The sequence below is a fragment of the Corvus moneduloides genome, chromosome 8, assembly GCF_009650955.1.
Source record: "Corvus moneduloides isolate bCorMon1 chromosome 8, bCorMon1.pri, whole genome shotgun sequence".
Classification (NCBI taxonomy): domain Eukaryota; kingdom Metazoa; phylum Chordata; class Aves; order Passeriformes; family Corvidae; genus Corvus; species Corvus moneduloides.
The window spans coordinates 29,494,502-29,513,911 of record NC_045483.1 but is presented as its reverse complement, the minus strand read 5'-3'; the positions used below and the strand labels follow the sequence as shown (position 1 = coordinate 29,513,911).

Here is a 19,410-nt window from a genome sequence, read left to right as displayed (position 1 = left end):
TGTGTCTATAAAACAGAGACCACATTAGGCTGGGATAACAAGATGCCTGAAAGCACTGAGTGAGGTAGAGCAATACCGAACCTGTGTGAGCACCTGTGGAGCAAAGAGACAGGACTGACTGTGTTTGTTGTGTGCACATTACCTCAGTGTGACCGCTGTGCCTCTCGCCAGGCTGACTGGTCATGTCCCAGCAGCCCAAAGAAAGAATTCCTTTTCTTCCCCCCTACTTCTACACTGGAAGTGACAGTACAATGACCATTGTGAAAGAACATACACAACTCTCTGCTAACCTGACCAAAACAGTCATTAAAATGGGAAGACCAAAGAAAGAATACAAGTCATGAGCAAACTCCTGAAACCTGCTATTAACTCCTCTTAGATTAAGGAGAGGCACCCCAAAAAAGCATTTTCATTTAAAAGCTAGACAAAGACACTGTATGTGATATAAAAAGAACAGTAAAACACATGAAACATTAACATGTGAAAGAAACATGTTGCAATTATGTCAAATACTGCTTTTTATATTTTATTAACAAGCAAGCATCCCTGGAACTGGGTCTATATAAAAATACTTCATGAACCAATCAGAATACAAGGGAGTTATATAAATTTATTTTATGCAACACTGATTAGTTTTGAAAATTTCCATTTTTAATGTTTTAATTTCAACTTTTATTTTTTTAAAAAATCACTAAAAGGACACAACCCACAAAAATACAATCTGTATCTGCTCTATATTTACAGATAACTGGTCACTATTAAGGCACAGATTTTAAACTAACATTTTATGTAGCAAGTCAAATATTTGTGCATAATGTAACAATACGATACACTGTACTGTTATTTTCCCTTTGTGGAATCAAAGTAAGTGAGAATTTTCTTTACTTCCAGTGTGTTCTTTTTTTTTTTTTTTTATGTGAAACCCTACTGAAAAATCATGTTGTTCATGGGAAATTTTCCACTTTGGTGTAAATGAAATAAGCACTGCTCAGCAAAAGACCACATCAACTTAATACTGTAAGAAAATCAGTTTCTGAGTATAGTACCGTCTGGATACATAGCACGTACTTAAAAAGACTAAAAATCTGAGTGTAAAGCTTTAGGATGCTTTTAGGTTTAGGCAAAATAAGCAAGAAAGGGGTTGCAGAAAATTCTGTACAAAGTGTTGCTGAATATTTATTTCATTAAAAATATTTCACAAAATAATGAGTCTGAATACAATTTGATTTGTAAGCACTGGGCTTGCAAATGCAAACATTTAAATGACAGCTTATCTGTAAGCACATAAATAGTCCCTGTGAATGGAACTATCTGCATGCTTAGGAGTAAGCACAAGTGAAAACAGCTTTAGAATGAGAAGTTGTGGCTTCCAAGAGGGCTTCCATGAAGTCACTCTTGCCTGTGTGACACACGTCCACACAAATCTCTGACACATGGATATGGACTCTTGGTGTTGGGCACAGGAGCTTGGTGTGAACAACTGTGTGAGTACCAGATACAGTTTTAGCCAGTCACATCTGCAGTACCATTTTTAAACCAGACGAAGCTGCTACTGGATCTACAGGGGAAGTCACCCAGTTATACACCATTAAGTAGATATGGCTGAAACGAGCACTGAGCAGCAATTTTTAGCTAACCACAAGACTTTATATTATTGCTTGGTCTATGCCCTCAAGTAATAGTCTCTTTAAATTCCCTTTGTGTGTGCAAATTTATCCATACATCATTTTGCATTCTCACCTTAAGAGAAAGAATTATCCATGGAAAGTGTCAAAACTCTCTCACCCATTTTTGCATAAACCCCAACTACTGTAAATATTATTCTAATGCCTTCTGTTAAGAGCACTTGACAGTGGTTTATGTCCATCTCAAAAGGCTTGTACTCTGAACATAAATAATACATTACAGTAGAGGTAATTCACAATATTTCTCATGGGAATGCTTTTCAATTAATGCTTGGAAACTACACATTGCATTGCAAAAAGAGGCACTTTATGGATTCCTTCATTACAATGAAACCCTTCATAAACCCATAACACAACATCTGTAAAGACAGAAGAATAACATTGCCAAATTTTTTGGACTTTCACAGTATAAGAATGCAAAAGTTAGCTCTAGCCACTTACAACATGGACTCTTTCTGTTGAACATAACTTGTTTCAGAAATAGTTCATCTCCAAAGCTTCAAACACTTCTGCAGCTGACAATTACAAATCTAGATCAAACAAAACAGATGCTATTACACCTATTTTATGTAGGTCACTTCATTGCTGCATGCATAGTCATGTAAGAAATACGAGTCATTTATTAAATGGCAACAGTGCTGTCTTGTCAAATTAGATTAGTTGTCTGTTTAATCAAACTGACAGCCCAGAGCTCTAGTTTGATGAATGCCTTTCAGTCTCTACCATAAATCTGCAGTAGATCAGTTTAATCTGTTACGTATTGTAGGTGTATAGAATCTAAAAATAAAAGTCTGATATAAATAAGTGTCCTTTAGTGGCAGGGTACTAAAAATAGCCCTTTGCTTTGAAACAACCATTGAAAACAGTTTTAGCATAACAGGCAGCAGTTAAATATGTTGACTGCAAAGGGTTAATATTGCAAGGTCCATTTTGGTCTTTCATTGCATCTGTTACAGTGAGTATTATTGCAGGCAGCATTAGACTGCTTCATAAGAGCATAACGGGACTGGTCCACTACCAAGTGACTTGATTTTGGAACAATCTCTTCAGATAACTACTGGGGAGACAGAGAGAAGAAAACCAAAAATCTGCATAAGAACCAGTTTCTAGTACCATTATAGTGAGATGTGACTTAATGTAGGAACACCTGAAAAAATTTGATTAGTGCCAATATAAAAATTGATATGGAAATGAAAGAGAGAAATAAATTTCCACAGGACAAGAAATCAGAACACGTAAAGTGCAGAAAGACCTCAATAATTATTTTAAGCAGTACCAGAAAAAACCATCTTGATAAAGCCAAATCTATGCTCTCTGGCATCCCAGCTCTTCATTCTTCCTTCATTCAACAAAGTACAAAATTCAGTGCATACATTATAGTTATAGGTAATAAAATACTAAACAAAGAACCCTATATTATTATTATTGCAAATTCTGTCCAATCTACATGAGTAAAACATAACCCACATTTGGTGTTTCAAAAGACAACTGACAAAATGTGTTCTCTCTGATTTTTTTGGCACAGTACTGTGCAGACAAAACGCTTTGGTCCTTGACACCCAAACTCCCAAAGTGCAGAGGGTGGTGTGCAGTGAAGGCTGTCCACAGGATTGCCATGTCCATCTTTCCAGCTGATTTCTGAGCCCAAGCTCCTGCTACCAGCGCCCGCTGACACTGGCAATGTCCGAGTGATACTGGCGCGGCAGTCTCCCACTGGCTCCCCCTTCCAGGAACGAGGCACGGATGTTGGATGGGTCAAAGAGCTTTCTTCGGTTTTTGTTCAGTTCTGGAGAGGTCAAGCACACCCACAGAAATCTCCCATCAGAAATTCATTTTAATGTTTTGATCTAAACCAAATGCAGAACTTCTGTTTAAAGGAACAAAGTATTTTAGACAGACACAGTATGCACTGAAAATATCTGTGAGGTACTCCTTCAATTAACAGTTCAACAGGATAATATGAGTGTCAGGTTAAGACTCAGAGGCTCCTTGGGATGCAGGCATCTACTTGGGGCAGTTCTTATTTCTCAATGGTATAGTGTGAAGCAGATCCTTTTTTGCAATATTGATTTAGATCAAATTGACATAGCTGGAACTTAAAAAAGTTTGTTATAATATTCAAAGGCTGCAATCTTCCTGGAGGCACAACCATGCAGTGTGGACTGAGATTGACAGAAAAGCTTACTACCAACTTGATAATTTCTCAATGCACAATTCTTCATTTCAACATAAAACTTAAGCAGTATTTTAACAAGGACTTTGAGAAAAAACAGATGCTCACCTGTCATTTAAACATGCACCCTAATCTTGTGTTAGTAATAACTCATCCAAATTATTTTTCTTTCCCCCACTTTCCTGTTCTTGTAAACTCTGTGCTAGATACAAATCCCCGAGAGATTACATAGATTTTCATGACTGCTACTGAACTAAGTACATTTGCAAACCAAAAACCAGAAAAAACCCCCCACAAAGTCCCCCAAAAGCAGGCACTTTTTCCCAGTAGGATGACTGCTTTGCTAATCAATAAAATGGGGGTAGGGAACCAAAAGGTTGAAAATGCCAGTTCTGACTGGTATGTAGTGCTGTTCAGACCCTGCAGGGCCTGTAATCCCAGAGATTCTTGGACCCTCAAGTTCGGGGCATCAAACTCCTGCTGTGAGCTGAACTTTCTACCAAGTTCCAGCTTTACAGGACTATTCCAAGTGAGCTGTTATGAGGTCATGGGAAAGCTCTGTAAAGCCTGGGTTTAAGCACCTGTCGTGAGGGGCAAGCTAATATCACCTCTGTGGACTAGACCCTTACTTTTCAGTCTTTCCAAGTCATTTTTCCTTTGTCAGCTATAAACACACAATTTGAGTGAGAAGAATACAAACAAAGCTTAAAATCAATAAATGGTACTCAGTGTTTTTTACCTGAGATTGCAAGCAGCATTTTTCTTCTGGCACCAAAAGTGGTAATTCCCAACTCTTTCAAATCTTGATCAGTAAGAGTAAGGAATGTCTGCAGATCAATCTAGAGTAAAAAGAAATAAGAAAATTATGCAAAACAAGTCTTTCCACAAAAGTATTAAGTAATACATGTGGCTCAGAATAGCTTCATTTTTTTTTTCCTGCTGCATTTTACAGTTACTCTGCCAAACTATTCTTTGCATGTAAACAGCAATCATGGCTTTTCAATGGCTTCTTCACACAGTTGCTCAATTTGCTACATTTCTGACAGAGAAGGAGAAATTAAAAACTAATCAGTTCTGGAAAAGAAGAGAAAATTAGTTACTCATATTTATTTATGAGTCTTGAGACTTTTAAGTATTTACCACAATTTTAAGATTTATGATCCAGCTTTGAAAGAACAGCTCATGAAAATCCTGTCACAAAGTGAGTTCTAAGTGGCTTTTGGTGAAGAGACAGAACAACTACTGCTGGAAAACATCCTACCAACACCAAGGTGCCTCTTGAGGGAACACCAACCTCTTGCTGCTGGAACACATCTGTGTATTTGCCCAAACCAAGCTTGCTGAAGAGCTCAGGCAGATCAGATCCCTTAAACAAACTGTTGAGGTTACAGCCATTGCTTCCTGTCAGTGAGGAGATGCAGTCCATGTAGTTACTGCTACTGAGATAGTGTTCAGCTGAAAGGGAACAAGTGCACTTTTCAGACACATCACAAAAGGGCATCATTTTCCACCAACATTATATTCAGCTAGCTCATTAAATTTACGAAGTATTCAAATCTTTATTTCACAGGGAAAAAAAAGCTTCTCAGTGCTCTAAGAGAATGAACAGTATAAAGCAATTTTTTTGTTAATTAAGTTCCAGTGTTTGTTTTCTATAGACCTACTTTTGTCCAGCCAACTCATTGCTGTTTCTTTTATCCTTTATCCACACATTTTACTCTCTGGGAAAGCTACAGCTGCCATAGAACATTTTCTTTCACTGCCAGTGTATTCGTGTTTCTAATTTTCTTCTAACACACATGTAAATATAATTTTAATCTTCATTTATTTTAATTAACCTAGAACTTCCATTTTTGTCCAATTAGGTTGAAAACATCAATAGATTGATTTCAAATAAACGTGTCATCTTTTTAGTTCTTCAAGTACTTAGAATGCGACGTGCAGCCATTCACAGCTCAACTAATGTGCTTTTTAAAACCATGAATATTTTCTCTAATTGGAGTTATCCTTTCTTACCATGTACAAATTTTATTATCTGTGTACTTTGGGATTTAGGTTTATTCACCTTTAAAAGAAAATGCAACAACAAAAAGTATAAACAGCCACAGTACTTATTTCCCCATAAAGCAGATAGGTAGTATGGACTTACTATTCTCTACCTCCACTTTTCACTCTTCCAGAAAAGCATCTATTAAGTTATTAAAAAAATGTAAGTTCAACTAAAGTAAAATTTTAATTTGTAAACTTCAAGCATCGTTAAAAAAAGTAATTACAAAACATACAGCCTGTGTCCACAGAAAGCAGTATTTAAAATCATGCTAGGCCATGCCAAACACATGGACAGGCTTCTGTCCACAGAATTGCCTGGGTTGGAAGGGACCTTAAAGTCCATCTCATTCCAACCCCTGCCATGGGACACGTTCCAGTATCCCAGGTTGCCCCAGGCTCCATCCAAGCTGGCCTTGGGCACTTCCAGGGATGGGGCAGCCACAGCTTCTCTGGGCACCCTGTGCCAGGGCCTTACCATGCTCACAGGGAAAATTTTCTCGTAACATCTGACCTAAACCTATTCTGTTTCAGTTTGTAGCCACTCCCCCTTGTCCTGTCACTACATATTCTTGCAAATTTTATCCCCATGAAGAGAATCATGCTTTAAAATTCAGTTTCAGCATGGAATATCACTTCACCAGTGAGCAAATAGCCCAATAAAGCCCTGGCTGTTGCTGCACTGATAACAGAGCAGTATGAGAGCAGTCTAGAAATAAGCCTTTGTAGAGGTCTGGTTTCAGTATACCTTGAAAAACCCACTCCATGACAGCAAAGAGTTTTTAAGCAAGAATATCTGGCATTTGACAAATACCCTTAAAAGTTTTCCTTTAGGACCATTATTTGTATATCATGTTACACAAGCTTGCACTTCTTTGTAAAAATTTGTAAAAAAAAAGTAATTATTTATTACAAGGTGTCAGTAATTTAAATCCCTAGTGAAGTCAGGATACATTCATATCAAAATAAATACTGATATCAATATGATTACTTTTTTAAAATCAGATGATAAGAGCTTATTAACCTGATTTGTTTTGTTTCCGTTTGGGGCTGCCAATTGAGGAGACAAAATCATGAGCAGTGGGTCCAAGGCCATTCCGGTCTCTCCAGTTATCAGATTCACTGCCACTTCCCAGGTGCTCCCGACTGCTGGACCGGGAGAGAGACATGGATGAACCCTGCAAACAACAGGAAGAAAATCTGGGCTGAAAACAGAGGTTTCATTGTGACTCAGATGTTTTCTTTGAAGCAGCTCAGTTAAAAAGCAGCTTTTAATGCTCACAAACATTCTTTTTGGCAGTTGATCAATAGTCAAATAATTGCAAACCGGACACAAAAACAGCAGGTGTGCTTAAAACATATGCAGTTTACAGTTTTTAAGCAGGAGTTATTTAAAGACCATGATTCAAAATAAATTTCTCGGTATTTCCAAGTTTGTTTCCAAAACATTCCATGGCATCAAATTCCCACACAAATTCTAGACAAAGCAATCTATTGACTACATCCCTTCACAGGGAAGAGAACATAACAGAACATTTATCTGAAGATAAGTGGATCAAGTACACACTACTTGACAACAGCCTTGCACATAATAATACAACAACAATTCTGCAATGGCTTGTAAATTTGTAGTTGTTTTGTCTGTGATCTTTTAAAATAGGTTTTCATATTCCTGTGAAATACTTATTATCAACTCTCATCACTGTGGGTGAGAACGTAGCAATACAAGGCAGCAGCATTCAGTGGCAACATACCCAAAAGAAATTGACGTTATAGATATCACATACTTACATGAGCTAAAAATTGTGGAAATGAACAATTTAATTCTATAAACTTGCACCAAATTGTGACTGAAAAACATCACTTAGGAGGCAGCAATCTTTTACACTATTCAGTAAAACTGACACCCCTGAAGAAACACTGTGCTCTTGGTTAGAATCACAGACCCACTTAGAGATTTTAGACATCAAGGCCTGGGAGAAAGGCCCACTCCAGCTCAACCAACATAGAAAAGTAATCACAGATTTTGGTTGCATCTTTTTCTTTCCCCGGTTACTACTGCATTACATGTAGCCAAGCCTACTGCATGGACCTGAATGGCTCAAAAAGTTGACATGTCAAGTGGAGAACACCAAGGCACATTTTTGTCCTGGCTGAATATCTTGCATTAACAGACAGTATATCCTAGAGAACTATGAAGTCCCCTTCTTTAAGAAACATACCATTTACATTTTATATAAGCAGGACAGAAAAAGGTGTCTCTGTGGAAGCCGGGAAGGATTACAGCAAGGAAGCACACTAAAAAGCAACTTCAGAATGCCTTTGAGAAGAAGGGAACAAATTCCCTGTAAGATTCCCATGCTGGGACTCTTCTGAAGAGACTTGCTGGACTCTCTGCTTTCTGCCTGGGAAAATTCTGAGCCCAGTGCATAGTGCAAGGAGAGACAGCCCTCCCAGTTCTCTGCACAGAAGGAAAGATGAGCTGCTCGTTCTACTGTTCTCCTCCACCGTGCAGTGATACACATCATGTAGATTATCTGTCATACATACACAGTTTTCATTAGGTTACTAAAGCCCTGCTGCTTGCTTGCAACTACTGGGATGTTTGCTCCTTAAGTTGTTTGAAGCTGCTTTAAACAAAGATATTTTAAGAAGCAGACCTCTCTGCTCTATAACTTGCCTATAAAACAGATCTAACTTTGTGTTGGGCTGAATGTATTCCATATGCCTTAATACTTATGTAAGAAATACTTTTTACCATAAAAAATATTTAGAACAGGTATCTGCAAGATTTTTTTTCCGGAAGTTATAGACATATCTCAAGAGAAACAACTTACTGAAAGTAAACTTCCATTACAATATACTTTTATATACCTCATATGTGGTGGTCATGGAAGGCTTGTACGATACATGATTCGCTCTTCTTAGCTCCTTGATAGTTTCTGCAGGCATTGATTTAGAGAACCCCAAACCACTCCATGTATTTGTTGGAGTTCTCACTTCTGTTACCACTGGCTTCTTTAACATAGCTGCAAATACAGAGACAAATCAGTAAATCTCAGCCTTAGTAGAAGTACTGAGAGGATAGGACTGAAATCATGTTTGCTAACAGCTTGAGCCCAGCACACTCTAAACACCTCCACTTGCTACACAGCTTGAATCCTACCCTTCCTTAAGGCAATTTACTCTGCCAGAAGATAGTTAAGTCCCACAGGGCTGCATGGAAGCCAAAGAATCGTATCTGTTTCAAAGAGAGAAGCTTCTGTTTTTCTTTTAGTGAATGGGTAATTTGGTTTATTATTTAACAGGGTCAAAGATATGGTTAAGCCTCTTACCAATTCTACAACTCAATTTATCCCTGAAGCAAGAGGTCATTTAGCTGATGTGACAAACACCTTAAAGTAAAATTTGCATCCAAATAAAGGGAAGTATTACAGTAATGAGCTCTCTGAAAACAATATTGGTCATTTGCTCATGGATTTACTTACACATCCCACCTGCAAGCTGCTTACACTGTATTTTATACTGTGTTGGTATTAAGAAATTTTTGGAACATAAAGCAAATGTTTCACTACCACTTCCAGATTTTATTAAAAACTGGATTACAAAACAAAGTTCAGGAAACCATTTCATCTCAGTATCAACAAACTTTTCAGAAGTCACTGTTCATCCACATACCTTTGGTTGCTAGTAGTTTCTTCTGTTCATAGTCAAATGCCTAAAAATGAAACACGCAGAAGATCATCTAATTGCCATTCTAACTAAATGTCACTCCAGTAGTCATCTCTTTGTGAAAACAAAGGTTTGCAAAGTGGCCACTGAATACATCTAGGAGAAACCTGAAACACTGCACAGTAATTTCACAGTAGCCCAGTTAGAGCCCTAGTTACTTAAAGTGTTCATTGAAACATAGATAACGATTTTAAATAACTATCTGATTTCCATTTGAGCGAGGCTAAAGCAGTATATTTACAAAATGCTTAGGAGGAATGAATTTTTCTTCAATTTTTTTTTAATGAGACATCTTTCAAGCATAGTTTCTCTCCTTAACCATCTATTCTTGGCATTTAAAACATTCCTCAACAGTACGAAAAAGGTAATATATCTTAGCAAGTCTAGCCACCACAGTTATTTTTAATAATCTTTCAGGTTTACTTCTCCTTCATGCATTCATTTTGTGAAAGGAAAAGAACTTAAGTTTTGAGATAATTCAAAGAACTTTTGTATGTGTTCTACCTGTGTCAGTGGAAAATGTGAAGTTTAAATACCCCTGATTAAACAAGCTACACTTTGTTGAACTACAAATCAGGAAATCTAAACACACAAAACTACAAAAATGCTGTATTAGCCTGAAGTGTTACATTCTCTACTAAAAATAACTAGAGGAATAACTAAGGAAAAGGGCTGCAAAACACTAATCTTTCTCTTGTTCAACTACTCCACACAGTCTGATTATGCCCACACTCCAATAGATCTATACTGAAAATAATCCTGTTACTGCTTCCTGACAAAGGGGTCTCCTCTCTCTTTGGGGAGAGTTGCAGTAACATGGCAGTAGTTTGTATTTGTAGGCTGTAATTAACCAAGTTAATTAAGTATGAGAAGGTGTGAAATTTATTTTGTAGCTATAATTCTCTTGAAGCAACAATGTAAGACTTCTTATAGGCAAATGATGGAGACAAATACAGCCACCCAACTTTGTGTACTTAAACTTTTCTTACTCAAGAGAAACGAAGAGCTTTTCTGTTCTCAAGACTTTTCATTGACAAACCACTCCTCAGTTGAAGCAGTTGATGGCTTGGCTGTGAATACTTTTACTGAACTGGTAATGACAATTCAGCCTCCAGTCCCCAATCACCTCTGCATTCTATGGTAACTTCACTCTGCAGTATCAATATTTATGCCTAATTGGCTTCACTCAGGGAGACCTACCTGCATATTTACAAAGGAGGGCTGCGGAGCCAGACGCGCTCTCTCGGAGTTCTGCTGGGCGGCTGCCGCCCGCTCGGCCGCCCGCTCGCTGCCCGGGGCCTTCTTATCAGCCACGGGGCTTTCCGGGGCACCCAGCTCTGCCTCGGAGAGCAGCCTGTCCGCGGTGCTGCGGGGACAAAGGCACTGTTAGCTCAGGCTGCTCAGGCTGCCTCTGCGCCGGCAGCGAGCGCTCAAGTGCGGTTCTGGTAACTGGGCTTCACCCGGACAAGTCTGGCAGCCAAACTCAAGACATGTCCGTACACAAAGATCTCTGCATTTTCAGCAATATTTCCAAAAGTTTCAGCTCTCCTGTACCTTTTTCTCTGTCAGTGAAGGAAAGCAGTGTTTCTCCTTCCTGTATCACTAAGAGGCATGTTTACAGATTCAGTTTTGAACTGTCTGGGGTCTGGAAATATTGCATGTAATCCCTACACAGTGTGATTTCCCATTTAGCCTTGCTCAGGCCAGCAGTTCAAACAGGTTCACACTTGTAGGATAAAGAGAGATTGCATAATAGGGACTAAGAAACTTGACATAGGTCCTACTTGCTTTCACAGCTTCAAAAACTGCAGTCCTACATGCCTACATTACCTCTCAATGCAATTTTATTTTTCTAAACCTCGGCCGCATTTCAGGCCTATGCTAGAACAGTATAAACTCTTACTTCAAAGCAAAGTGATCATGTTTTTGAAGCTGTAAACTACTACCCCCAAGGAAACTGTGGAGCACTATGTCCTCAACAAAAAGAGCAAGACACACAAACAACCGAATTTGGTTAGCAGGATTCCTTGGATTTTTAAACTGTGAAAGCAGAATTAATGAAATACATATCATAGCCTTAAGAGTGTAAATAAATGAAGCAAAAGAAAATATGTGTCTCAGAAGAGTGGTGATAAACAGTTCCCAAACAAACAGTGAGAACATGAGTATGTCAGACAAAAACATTGCATTTAGAACAAAACCTGTGTTGCCAAGATGTATTATGACTCAAATGAGCCTTTCCCACTGCTGGGTCATTAAAGAGCCAACCCAACCAAAATCATTACTGAGACAAGTGTTTGAGAACATGCTGCTATGCCCTGAACGCAGCTTTCCTAAGAAAACAGCCTCAGGTACACACAAAAGGAAAAAGCTGTCAAATTATCCTCTAAGCAATCAATAAAGAAGGAAAGTGCAAAAATGTATACTTTAGAAACAGGTAATGAAAGTTCCTCTGACAAGGATCTCCGTTCTTTTGTGGGAGAGAAAAGACATTTTTTTAAACTCAAAGACAAATAGGATGAACAAAAAGCATTCGAAGTCTGCAGTTATCAGACAAACTGGGGGCTAAATTAATGCCTAACGTGATGGAAAATCAAGGCCAAATTAAATCAGTTCTTTGAGTATCTTATGACTGAACCCTCCCTTCTATGTACAAAAACACGTGAAGTAATTTTGCATTGTGAAAGTTCCACTAATCTGTGTTTATACACTCAGCTTACTGTAAGTGGGAGTTTTTGGTGCCTTGCAGTAATTCCACCGTTTGCCTCTTGGCACAGGCCTGCTTGGAAGAGCTCATCATCTGCTTCAGGTCACTGGTGTTTGCTGAATGGGACGGACTGCGGGGCATGCCCACTTCTACAAAAGCATCGTTGCAACCTACAAGGCCAATAAAAGGAGAGTTAAACAACCACCCTGCTGTGTCCTAGTGAGCTTGCTGCAGGAATGATAACTATGGGAGAAAACCTCCTCCTCCTCCCTACAGGATCATCTTCAGGGATAACTCTTTGGTCAAGGTTAAGAAGTCAAGATGTGTATGTTCAAATGCACAAAAAAGGTGTTAGTATTCACATATATAGTAGTCACACTAAGTATTTCCTTTTTTCAAATATTTATTTTAAGTAATATTAATTAATATTAAACGTGAAGACTGACAATTCAAAGTGACTAAGTATTCTGAAGAAATTTGATTTTATACCTGGTTTTAATAGACTTTGCCAGGTGCTCAGGTAGCTTCTGCTGGAATAAGAGCTCCCCCCACTTCAAGTATCTTTAGAACATGCTTTCACAAGCTTCAAGTGGAACTGGCTTTCCCTCCCTCCAAGAATGATGGGGACAGTTAAGCACTTTAGCTTTTAAAAGGCAGCATAACTGAAATGCTGTTGCAAAACATGCAAATAAAATTGTTTCCCAGTGTCTAGGTTAGATCTACACAATTTCCTGCAAAAACCTTCCCAGAGACATTAATTATTTGCTTTTGTTAAAAAGCAAAAATAAAGCATCATTTAAACCAGAAGAGTTTAGTTACCCTCTGAGGATTTTAGTATTTTTGTACAGCAGCTTATCTCCCTCTGCTCCTAGGGAATAAGTAAAATGTTGCAAGTACATTTATGTTGATTTAAGGTGTTCCTATCAACAGCACAGCTCAGTTACTACAGGTTCTATTTACTTTCTTTGACAATGAATCTGAGATCCAGCAATCTTTTCCTTAAACATGGTTGCAAAAACAACTCTCAGAGAATATCTTCACATTTTTGTATCATGAACTGTACACAGACTGTACAAACACTACCAAACAAAGGAATGCAATATCAAAATCTTACCTTCTTCACTATTTGCCTTGGCAGCTACTTGTTCTGAGGCCCCATGAGCACTTGTTTGCCTTACTGCATCACTGTGGTTTGTGGTCAACACATTTTCTCCCAGCGATGTGGCAGACAGTGCAGCATACTTGATATTTGAGGCCTGAAAAGATTGTCACAAATCACTGAGGTGATTTTTATGCTTAAGGAAATATTGAAACAATTTCCCTTTTCTATCTGTGTAGGATAACAAGGAATCTATTCCTGGAGAACAGTAAGAGAACAGTATGTTTGAATGTTCTATTTTTCAATCTTTAAGTCATGTTCAAATACACTGCTGTTTGTTTTTAAACTTAGAAGCTTTATGAATCTACTAATATAGCTAGTTTTCTCTTTCAGCTTTTCTTAGTAGAGGTCTAGTACAAAGAAATCTGGTTCTCCAGTATAGTATCACTTACCTTTACATGACCATTTAAAGAAGGGGAGCCTTTTTTGCTTTCTGATTGCATGCCATTAACATGGACTTCAACAGGAGTCAAGCCTGGTGGTGGAGATGGAGTGTTTTGACCATAATTAGGCACTCCAGACAGCAGAATACTAGTTAAGGTTGCTTGGGCAGTAGATGGTATCATTAGGTGTGGAATAGCAGAAAAACCTGTAACAAAATTTGGTTATGTTCTGATTAAGTTTCTCATTTAACTTCCTCAGGCATTACACTACTTTATATAAATCTTTATGTAGCTATAATAAATTACTAAAAAGTTTCCATTAGAATTGCATGCCAAAACCATAATGCTTTATCTGGGTAGGTTAACTTCATTTTCTACATAAAACAGATGGAAACACTGCATTTGACAGCATGTCATATATTAAGTTATAACTTTAAATTTGCATATTTATTCATCTGTGCTAAGTAAGTGTAGGAATTAAGGTTCCAAAGAATTAATGATTCTGGATTTGTCAACTGCCATTCTAATGACTTGGTGTTGCACAGTTCATTTAATTCACATTAAACTTCTACCGACCTGTGGTGTTTGTGTTAGCAAGAGATGTTGCCCATAATGTGGGACTGGGCGTGCCTGAACTTGGACTCTGCAAAGGGCTCACAGAGCTATTGAGGGCATTCAACAGAGAGTTTGGAGCAGTTGAGGTGTTGACTGACAGGGCTGTTGGACCTAGAAGGCCTGCAAAAAATCATGCAAGTAAATATTTAGTTAAGACTTACAGGAAAACATTCTTCACAAAAGTACCAATCGAAAAGAAACAGAACAAACCCCCATGAAGTGGCACCAGCCTGTATTTCACAAACAAATTGTAACATTAAACCTGCTGTTCATTTGGTGCACCATGCTTGTTCTTAAACTGGGCATCATATATCCAAGGAGAATTGGAGCATCTTTTATGTCCTTCTACTTCTCTTGTCATAACAAAGAGTCTGCACTGACTGCTTCTCAGCCCTGGCATCCCTTTGCATCCCCTCTGTTGCTTCTGATGGTTTGTTCCAAAGCAGCATCACAGAGACAAGAAAGCACCTGTACTGCACCACCTCACTTTCTTTTCACACAATAACGTTTCTCTCAGAAGCTCCTGTCAATTAACCACTACTTGCACACTAACAGCTATTCAATTCCTTTTTGCACCTTCAACACAGGCTGCAAATCATCCCCCAAATGCACTGATCAGTCCCAAAGCATTCCCCCAAACCAGCTCTTTGTGTAAGAGCATTCACAAAGCAGTTCAGCACTACACACTGAAAAGGTAAAAAAACCCAACCCCCCAAAGTGCAGCATGACAAGAACAGTCACAGAAGCAGCATTAAAAATCACAGTCAAATGGCACAAACACTTTCTCCTGTGTGACCCTAGGGAAGCATGTGACATGGAACTACACAGCACTCCCGCATGGCAGTCACAAGGGACAACGTTGGTTACATGAGAACTCAGAGTTTCAAAAATTTGTGTCAAGATTTGTCACTGGTTTCCTTTGGGACTGCTTGTTTTTTCTATCTATACACTTCTGGTACAAAGGTATTTGCAGAGCTTGAAAAAAAAATAGTAATTCCAGTCTGGACTATGAGCTGCTTCTACAAAATTATGTTAAGATAGGAAGCTTACTCATTTCTGTCCTAAATTTCAACTGATAAGTAAGGTCTAAGCTAGAAGCACGTGGATCCCTCAATTACAGTGAGATACTGAACTGAAATGTGGTGTTTGCTATGCTAACTTTCATGGTATTGTTGACAGGCTTCAGTACCCACCCAAATTCAGGACAGCCTGAGACATCATACGCCCAAAGAAGCTGTAAAAGCCATGTCCTGCCTCACCCGTATTTCCCTGCCTTACACTTTCGGCTGAGTGGTTTGCGTGTTTCCATAGATTTTTCTACAGGGATGAGTCCCAAACCTGATTACAAAAGCCTTGGAGAGGTTTTATAACAACCAGAAGCTGTTGCAATTCTCCAATGCTTTAACACGGTTCCTTACGCAAAACACACATCTGCTCTTTTTTCCTAGTACAAGTGAATTAAGTTTCAAACAAGCCTATATCAAAAAAATATAAATATAACGAATGCATACCAAGTCCAGTGAGTCCTAGCCCTGCTGAGGACAAAATATCCAAACCAGGACAAGACAGACCAACAGGGCATGAGACAGTAGAGGGATTTGATACTATGGTGACTCCGCTACTTTCAAGTCCCAAGAGGCATTTCCGTGCCTCGTACATATTTAAGGCATTTCGTTCAACGCTTTTTACAATCACAGACTGCAGGGAAAGAAAACAACACCAACAAAGGAAAACCAGTGAGTAACACTTCTCCTTAACACAGATAGTTCTTCATACTCCTTCATGGCTACCACAACCACAGCAGTGTGAGACAGCATGAGCTAACATCCAGTAGCAACTATCCAAATTCAGGAAGTTCAGGACAGTAAGACTAGTGATTTCATAAGGATTTGAAGTGAGAATGATGGAAGATCTCTCTAAGAAAATTAATTACTATCATATCTTGGTCCTTTTTGGTAGACCAAATGTTAAGCACCTCAAGAGCTAGAGAGCCGAATCAATAATTAATATCTTATCTTCTCTTTTCAAGCTTTGTAGCTTGAAGTGGACAAAAAACCTAGTTGTTCGTATTAAATTCCCCTACTAAATTCATAGCTGTCTGAGAATAAAGTAATAAGTGCCTGGAAAATGAAATTACAAAACCCCATTGCTTCTTGTACATTCTCTACAGGATGTGTCTTTGTATTGATTTTATATATCCCTACACAGGGAAGCTCGCATACTGACCCAATGGAACAATCATTTAAAATTTTAAAACTTCTGCCTGCTTGGGCATTGTATACAACATGGATGACTGCAAGAGTCCCCTATCCATACTGGCCTGAGTATTTTACAATAAACACCTCCCACTGCCTTTATCAGTATATTCTATACAAAAGCTAATTTCTTCATTATTAAGCATTTAATAGAAGTCAAAATACCCTAGAGCAGAGCTGCTGGATCATTTAAACTGATACTTCAAGCATTAAATACATATGGCTTTCACAAGTTTATGATCCATTAAACTGGGGAGGAAGAGCACAAATATCAACTCATCAGCTCTGAAACTTTGCCACGAAAGCCTAAAAGAAAAATATTAGCTTTGTACAAACCTTGCTTGGTTGCTTTGGCTTAGGCTTAATGCTTATGAAGACATCTAACTGCTCCATTAGCTGTGTTATAAACTGTGGTTCTACTTCAATTTCTTCCTTCATATCAAACATGAGCACGAGGGGAAGGCAACCCTGAAAAGAAAGGCACAAAAAATCCTAGCACTTGTAACTGACCATTTTCCCATGAAAATGTTAGCAATAAACTGAACTGTAGATATTGTAACATTTACACATCATGATGCAAGGAAATTTCTGTAAGTTCAGAAAAAAGAGCAAGGATGAAATTTTAGGGAAAGCTATTTCCTTGTATGCAGGCATACAGGTGTATCTTCCTGCCCTGGGATGCTAAACAAACAGTTTGGTAGCACAAGGGTGAAATGTTTTACTGAATATTTGACATTCCAGTCTGCACATACGCACCCTGAGTAGTTATTTATACAGACTTAGAGGGTGCCTGGAAGATTCAAATTCAGAAACCACGATTACTTATTAAACCAGAACCAAGTCTTGTCAGGAACTGATGGCAGGACACTCATACTAAAAGTCTCCCATCAAACTATTTGAAATAAGGATACATACTTCTACAAAATCTCTAAGTTACCATTGCCAAAGTCTTAACTTTTACCTTTCTCTTCCCCATTCCAGATCAGCTACATAAATATTTTCTAGGGATATGGATAACACCTGTAACACACTTAAAATACTAAAGCTTTAGTGTAAAACCCTCCCAAAACTGAACGGTCCCGTCCTCCCACGTTTTGCCCATTAATATTCACATGTACAAAAAATGTGCACATACATTAGTACTAAAATAATGGCTAAAGGCTCCTGTGAAGCTTAAAGATCAATGTATCAAAAATCTCTACAAATAATGACATTCAACACCAGAGCTATTTTTATAAAAGGCCTCATGGAATTGTCACTATGGTATTATAAAGAAGGTAAAACTGCAGAATGAGTAATTATTTCCTATGGTTTCCCAATTTCATTGGAAACTTGCCTACACGGGAACTAAGCAATTCCTGACATTTCCCCTCAAAAGAAACCTATTTACCTGACAAACATAGAAAAGGCAGGTTGGCAAAATAAAACATAACCTGTCACCCAACACCCACAGAACATTTCAGAAATCTGCCTCTACTCAGAGGCATATTGTTATTGTAAATTTAAATCACTTATGCGGCATTTATATTACCAAGGTTATTTTCCAAGTCATGTTACCAGAGATTACAAATACTTTCAATAACTACAAACACTGACAAAACCCTGACAAAAACTGAGCTGTTTGCAGTGTGAAGAGCAATCCTTCCTCTCTGTGGCTAATTTACATTTGACTTGTAAATAGATGCAGAGTGAGCATATTTTCCGTGATCTGGCAATTTTTTCCCACAAGTTTCACTGAAAGTATTTACCATGAGATATTGCCTGGCAAGACAGACAGACTCAATTGTGCCCTGGAGGTAGACAGTGGATTTCTTCTGTGGGTTACTAGGGTCAGGGAAGTGGATCTGAGCACCAGTCCTCTGCATGATATGTTTGATGTTGCTGCCGTTTCGACCCATCATAAAGAGATGATGCTGCGCAGCGATGTCGAGCTGTGTGCTCACAGGGATTGCAGAGGCCAGGCTCCCAGCCAGGTGTTCCAGGAGCATGGCTGTTCCTTCCTGGGGGGAATGGGAGAAACCAGTGAAACAGCGCTTACAGGCACACAGAACAACATCTCTGGTTGCTTCCTTGCTTGTCATGCGCTCCACAGGCAACATAAAGAAAATATTGTTGGGTTTAAAACCAGAATTGATTTGTTAAAGGTAACAAATGCACCAAACTCTACCCACTACTCCCATTTTATGGCCAAATGCAGCATTTAATTGCCACTCTGTAAAAGGCAGTAAGACAATGCTGCATGGTTTGGTCCCAACAGGGACCATACAGGCAGTTGAAGTCAACAGAGATTTATCTGGGTAGGTACACTTGCAAAACTTGGCCTTTCAGTGTTGGGCTCAGATGTTCTTACTGGCTTCAAATACACCCATCTGGGACTGGATCAATCTCTCATACTGCCAGTTCCTAACAAGAACACTTTTATACTTTATTAAGATGAACAGGCTCCTGGCAGTTCCTTGCCTTGGCTGTCAAATTCACATCTCCCAGTGCTGGATTTGCAAGAGCAGTTTTATTGACTAATTGGGCAACTTCTAAGGTTATTTATTTGTGTGCATGAGAAGAACTCAGCATGAAGAATTTGAGGTGGGAAGTGTTTTTGTTTGCGTTGTTTTTGAATTAAAAGATGGGTAAGATCAGCACATATTCCAGGATTGC

General features: G+C 38.6%; 1 protein-coding gene across 2 annotated transcripts in view; it reads right to left on the bottom strand.

Moving 5' to 3' along the window:
* Positions 1-505: 505 nt before the first annotated feature.
* Positions 506-19,410, bottom strand: part of BICC1 (BicC family RNA binding protein 1) — a 92,963-nt gene continuing 74,058 nt past the window's right edge. For both annotated transcript variants that reach the window (XM_032116350.1, XM_032116351.1), the window contains 14 exons: positions 18,504-18,755; positions 17,092-17,223; positions 16,012-16,198; positions 14,462-14,620; positions 13,895-14,091; positions 13,458-13,599; positions 12,357-12,513; positions 10,837-11,002; positions 9,583-9,622; positions 8,779-8,933; positions 6,929-7,082; positions 5,153-5,313; positions 4,598-4,697; positions 506-3,471 (listed from right to left, as the gene is read on the bottom strand). In XM_032116350.1, coding sequence (XP_031972241.1) covers positions 3,341-3,471; positions 4,598-4,697; positions 5,153-5,313; positions 6,929-7,082; positions 8,779-8,933; positions 9,583-9,622; positions 10,837-11,002; positions 12,357-12,513; positions 13,458-13,599; positions 13,895-14,091; positions 14,462-14,620; positions 16,012-16,198; positions 17,092-17,223; positions 18,504-18,755 — 2,133 coding nt within the window. In that variant the 3' untranslated portion in view covers positions 506-3,340. The remainder of the gene's footprint in view (positions 3,472-4,597; positions 4,698-5,152; positions 5,314-6,928; positions 7,083-8,778; positions 8,934-9,582; positions 9,623-10,836; positions 11,003-12,356; positions 12,514-13,457; positions 13,600-13,894; positions 14,092-14,461; positions 14,621-16,011; positions 16,199-17,091; positions 17,224-18,503; positions 18,756-19,410) is intronic.